This window comes from Ursus americanus, unplaced genomic scaffold, assembly GCF_024610735.1.
Source record: "Ursus americanus isolate L20-20 unplaced genomic scaffold, mUrsAme1.1.p SCAF_68, whole genome shotgun sequence".
NCBI lineage: Eukaryota > Metazoa > Chordata > Mammalia > Carnivora > Ursidae > Ursus > Ursus americanus.
Window position 1 is genome coordinate 700509 of NW_028273650.1, and position 6041 is coordinate 706549.

The 6041-nt window shown below is 54.0% G+C and overlaps 1 protein-coding gene across 1 annotated transcript in view; it reads right to left on the minus strand.

Moving 5' to 3' along the window:
* Nucleotides 1–1496, minus strand: part of LOC148106744 (uncharacterized) — a 100924-nt gene extending 99428 nt beyond the window's left edge. The window contains exons 1-2 of the mRNA XM_087860549.1: nt 1421–1496; nt 5–530 (exon numbers count right to left, since the gene is read on the minus strand). Of these exons, the coding sequence (XP_087716675.1) occupies nt 5–530; nt 1421–1496 (602 nt within the window). The remainder of the gene's footprint in view (nt 1–4; nt 531–1420) is intronic.
* Nucleotides 1497–6041: the final 4545 nt, after the last annotated feature.

Genomic DNA, 6041 nt, shown 5'->3' on the forward strand with positions numbered 1-6041 from the left:
TCACATGTACCGCGCGGGGCGCCGGGAGGCGAGGGCAGACCACTGCGAGGCGGCGCCGCGAACCGACGGGCGGCGCTCCCTCCAACGCCTCACGCCGCGGGCGCACAGCGCTCCCGGCGGCGGCGGCGGCGGCGGTCCCGGCGGCGGCGGCGGCGGTCCCGGCGGCGGCGGCGGTCGCGGCGGCGGCGGCGGCGGCAGTAGCAGCAGCAGCAGCGGCGGGCTTGCGCCCTCTGGCCGTGCTGCGTAGGCGAGGGCCGCGCATGCGCGGCGACCGGCTGAGGAGCGCTTCACCGCCCCGGCGCGCGCCCGGCCGCGTCCCCGCGCCGAGCTTCCGCCCCCCCACCACCCCCCTCCGGAGGACCGGGCATGCGCCCGGTGGCCCGCGCATGCCCTGCACAACACGGGGCTCCGGTCCCGAGACCGCGCCGGACAGTCGCGCGGGGCATTCAGGACGGCAATGGACTGAGCGAGCCTGTGGTGGCCGGGTCTGGGGAAGCCTCGGCGGAGGCCGGGAGGCGCGGCCCGCCGAGCTGAGGTCCCGGAGGTCCCACTGGCGGCACTCTGGGCCGGCGGGGCTGGACCGACCTCGGGGAAGCCCTCCCACCCGCTGCCCTGCCCCCCACAGCCCGGACGCGGCCCCTTTGCAGGGCCTCCCTAGCCCGCCGCCCTGCAGCCCAGCCCCAGGGCCGGAACCCGCAGGGTCGCGCCCCCCAGTGGGCCGGGGCCTGGCCCGAGTCCTCGCGCGTGTCTTCGCCAGGCTTCCTGCCCACCCCGAGGAGTTAGGTGTCCCGGGACCCTCTGCACACAGGAGAGTGAGGCTCACATCAGGGATGTGTTCCGTGGCATCACAGCTAATGCTGGGCTGTACTTAGATTGAATCCTGAAAGACGGCCTGAAAGAGGCTGTGGGAGGCGGCTGGAGGTAGACAGATGTGGGGCCTGCGTGCTGGTCCCTGGGCTGCAGAAAGAAGAGGAGGACCCCCGGGATCTGGGAGTCACCAGGCCTAGGGCAGCTGAGCAGACCCAGGACACCAAGTGGAAGGGGCAAAAATGCACTCGTCCAGGGGCTTCTTCAGGCATCCTTAGGAACCTGGCGTTTGTTCTTTAGGCCGCAGGCAGCCTGGGGAGGGTTTCAAGCAGGAAGTAATATCTGATTTGTGTTCTTAAAAAAAAAAAAAATGGATAGGAAGGGGCAGGGCTACTTTCATCTTTATGGCGTCACTTTGATCCTCACCACAAGCCAGGAGGGTCCTGGGATGGATCCATGCATTGGTCTCCCTACTCAGAGGGGAGTCTGCTTCTCCCTCTCCCTCTGCCCCTCCCCCTGCTCTCTCTCTCTCAAATGAATAAATAAAATCTTTAAAAGAACAAAGGTAATAAATATCCCAAACTCATCATTTCCTGATGGCTTTACTACATACTGCCATCATCTACGCTCTCGTCTGTTGTATCTTTACAGCAGAAATCCACGGAAATGACGTGACGAGCCGCTGACATCTCTTCCTGACTGTTCAGTAAGGGCAGGCTGGGAGCTTGAAATCAGCCACGGTGGGAATATGCACCCCATGGAGACTGGCACACGCCACAAATCAGCACCCCCCCCCCCCGCGGGAGCCTGTTATATTTACCAGCATTGCACGGTCTATGTGCTGCATGGTGAGATGACATACAGTCTGGAAACAATGAGACAGGGACATTTAAAACAAAGCTTCATTTTAGTCCAACGAAATGAAATGCGTTCTGAGCACCTGCGAATTCCGTGCCCACCTCTCGCTTCCTCCGCCGTTGACTCTCCGTGATGACAGCTGTGATTTGTGAGCACCTGGTACATGCCAGGCGTATGAAGTTGTATTCTCTTATTATCACTTTCCGGTTCAGTGTGAATATTGTCCCATTTCATGAATGAGAAAACGGAGGCACAGAAGGGTTAAGACACTGCCCAGGATCAAACCTTTTGCACCCTGCCTCAGGGCCTCTTGTCTGGCTCCGTGTGTACCGTCCCCCTTTCTTGCCCGAAGCAATCCAGAATCTGCGACTATGTCATTGGACATGTCGTCACTTTAAGTTCCAATTGATCTTCATATCCACTTGTTCTGCGTTTTCTGAAATGTCATTTATTCTTTGGCTTGAGCGATTTTCCTTTCCATCTTCTCCACTCTCTGCGATTGCATTTAATGGCAACGTTGATAAAGCCCTTTTCTTTAGGGTGATCTTGTCAAAGCGAGGGGTACTTTATAACCTTCAGCAGATAATTAATGCGTGTGACAACCCACAGACATTGCACACACTTCAGCAGGAGGATTGGGAGGAGTTCACAAGCACCTGAGCTGGAAATAAATTACAGGGGAAAGGCCTGCACCCCCTCCCCCGGGAACCCACACTCCGAGGCTGGCACCTCCTCCTTCCCGCAGCATCCTTGTTAACAGTGTCGGCAGCCAGCGTGGTCACCGTAAGGGGGAAACCGAGGCAAGGAAGTGCCTCACCCAGGGCATCAGCAAATCAGCACCAGAGGTGTGTGGGACACAGGAGTTCTGGGCAGAACCCAGCCAAGAACGGGGATTACCTCATGCTAAATCCAGTGTTTGTTGAACGACTGAATGAAGGTCCCTATGTACTCCTTTCTCCCCGTGAATATGTACAGCGTGTTACCTTTGACCCTCTGACTGTGGTTAAAGTGAAGAGAAAGAAAAGAAAAGAAAAGAGAAGAGAAGAGAAGAGAAGAGAAGAGAAGAGAAGAGAAGAGAAAAGAAAAGAGAAAAGAAAAGAAAGAGAGGTTTTTCTTTGTGATGAGAACTCTCAGAACTTGCTCTTCTCACACCTCTCAAATACACCATAGAGCAGTAATGAACTGTAGTCCTGGGGTGTACTGTAAATCCCTATTCCTTATTGATCTGAAACTGGAATTTGTACCTTTTCACCATTCACTAAATTCCCGCACCCCCTCCGCCCTCTGCTTCTGGTTACTTCAATCTGATCTCTTTTTCTGAGTTAGTCTTCCCCCTTTTCTCTTCTTTGTCTCAGATTCCACAGAGAAGGGAAAAATAGCTCTCTGTCTCTCTCTCTAGACAGGATCAATCTCTCTCTCTCTCTCTATGCTTCTCTACAGAAAGTCTTTGCCCTGTCTCCCTTATTTCACTTGGCATCACGCTTTCAAAGTCCGGTACTGTTAGCACACTTAGCGGGATGTCCTTTTCTTCTGGCTGATTCCTATGCTATTCTCTAGGTACCACTTCTTTCCCTACTCAGCACTAAAGGGCACTGATGTTTTCCGTGTCCTGGCTATTGAAAATAATGCTTCTTGAACATGGAGGTGCAGGTAGTTCTCTTTTTAATTTTTGGAGGGACGTCCACAGTGTTCTGCATAGTGACAGTACCAATGTGCATTCCCACCAGTGGTGCCCAAGGATTCCCTTTGCTCCACATCCTCACCAGCATTTGTTATCTCTCGACTTTTGGAGGGTCGCTCTTCCCGCCAATGTGATGTGATGTCTCATGATGCTCTTGGTTGCATTTTTCTGTGGGTTAGTCATGTTGAGGAGCGTTCACTGTGTCTGGGGCCCAGGGACACGTCTAGTCTGCATTAGACCTTTAGTTCCTCGTTTAGACACACAGGGGTGGGTGCAGAAGCACTCTTCTGGCTGAGGTGCGGGTGCTGGAATCGTAAAGAGGACACCATGGGAGTGGACAGAAAAGGAGGAAAGGGAGGGTTCTGAGGTCCTTTACTCTGCCCAGGGAGCCAAGAGATCCTGCTCCTTTGCTCTGTGACTCTGCAAAGGCACTGCGTTGAGGACCCCCGAGAAAAGGCATGGCTTTTTTTGCTGGTGTGCCTGCGTGGGGCTGTGCCACCAGAGCTGGAGAGCTGGATGCAGGGCGCTTCCTTGTCCATGGTACCTGGTGAGTTCTGCTGGAGGAACTGGAGCAGGAAGAGTCAGGCAGAGGCCATTATGGTTGTCGCCCCTGCCCAGAAACAGCTTGAAAGTTTTAGTAGCATTCTGCAGTCTAGGTGCTTAAGAGGGGAGGTGGGCTCCAAGATCTTCTCAATTATTCATTGAGTAACTACACACTGAGCACTGCCCTATGCCAGGTATCTTGCTGGGCCCGTGCGCAGAGCTGAAATTACCTAGGGCTCCTTTGCTTTAGGAGCTCCCAGTCTACACATGGACCAAAGCTCCAAAGAGAACGCACGTGAAAGAAAAGAGCAAGCGCTCTGTACTAGGAATGAAGTGTGCTACGGAGGAAGGCTGGGGAGTCACTGCATGGAAAGATATGAAAGGCCTCACTGAGGCTGAGGTTGCTGAGAACAGATTGACCAAAGGGAGCTAGACCTGCACACGTCAGGGAGCAGCGTTTCAGGAAGAAGTGACTTGTGCTGCAGACACTCAATAACAGAAGCCAGTTTGGCCAGAGGAGTGAAAAAGGCAGCCAGGGTGGCTGCAGGGACACTAGGAGGAGAGCAGAGGGGAGGGAGGAAGGCAGGGACAGATGCTGAGGCCTGGGAGACTGTTACTTATCTAGAGTTGCCCCGGGACTGCATTGCCCTGATACCCTGCACGTGCAGGTGCATCGCTTTAATTTCTAACAGTATTTGTGGGTGAAGAATGCGGGCCCAAATTAGCATGGTTCCCCAAGCTCAAGGTGTGTCAGTGGCTGCGGCTGTGACCAGGGCCATACTGGAAGAGGATTTTGTCATGAGTTGGCTCACGTGACTCGGGATTCCATCTGGACTCAGAACCTGAGTTCCTGTGTGTCTTTTGGCCTTGGCACTGCCTCCGTTCTCTATCCTGTGAGCCTCTGTAGATGGCAGCTCAAAACATCGGTGCTTGGTTCTGCCTCAGAGAGAGAAGAAGAAGGGAAAGGGAAGGAGTGAGTAGTGGAACATGATGGAAAGTAACTAGGGAGTGAGAAACTCTTTGCATGACATGTAGAGAAGCTCTAGGCATGGTACTTCATCACGTTGAATATGTCCTGTGGGTCAAAAGCCAGTCACTGACCACTTAGCAGTTACAGTCTGATGCCTATACCACAGGTCAGGATCCCTGGGAGCCATGGTGAAAGCCGCTCCCCTCATAGACCCAAACGAGGTAACGGGGTCTCGTTCTTCATATAACGGGAAACAATTGCATGGTTTTACTATAGAGGATGACAATGCCTGCATCTTCTTGCTTTTCCAGACCATCATGGTGCCCACCTTAAAATGAGGCCAAGAGGGAAAGTGACAGTTGCAGTATTACAGGGCTGGAACCCAGGCCTCTTCTGAGCAGCCCTCCATGCCAAGTCCCACCCCTTCTTGTAATTCTTCCATCTTGAAAATTGTGCCTCAGATACACAGCGGACCACCCCACACATGTAATAAATACTCTTATCCACAGACACCAGAGGATGTCCCAAGGAAGTAGATTCTAGCCTGATCCCCACACTGCAGGCTGGGAAAGTGGGGACTACGTGAGAGACGCAATGACATAGGACACACAAGTGCGCAAAGAAACACAGAACGTAAGGTCTGAATTCAGCTCTGCCTCCTGAAGCTTCGGACCCTAGTTCCATTTCCAGAGAGTGGTGGCTATGGCCTTTTTGGCTCATTGTGTCCAGTTAAGGAGATGACATGGGGGAGAAAGCTAAGGAGTCAACTGCCAAGAAGGGGCTCTGGATAGGTCTGACTGAACACATGGTCCCAGGGATTAGAATCTTGAAAGAGTGACCTCACTTCCTCTGTGATAGGCCCCAACTGAACTTAGAACTCTGGTAACCGGGCACCCAGATTCAAAAGACAACCTGCTCTCCAGCTCACTTGGGTGGAGACATTCGAGAGAGCAAGATGTTCTCTTGCTGCCTTCCTCCCTTCAGGGTCTCTGGGCCCAGGCAAGCCCAGAGAGAGAGACTTGCAAATAATTGTAGACGTCGGCTCAGCCCGCTTTTCCGAGCCCTCTGGACATGTGGCAGGAGACACCAACAGGTAACACGAGGCAGCTCAGGGCAGCCCACTGGAGAGCAGGCAACAACTGTGATGTCACCTCAGCAGGCCCACACCTCTTGCCCCTCATT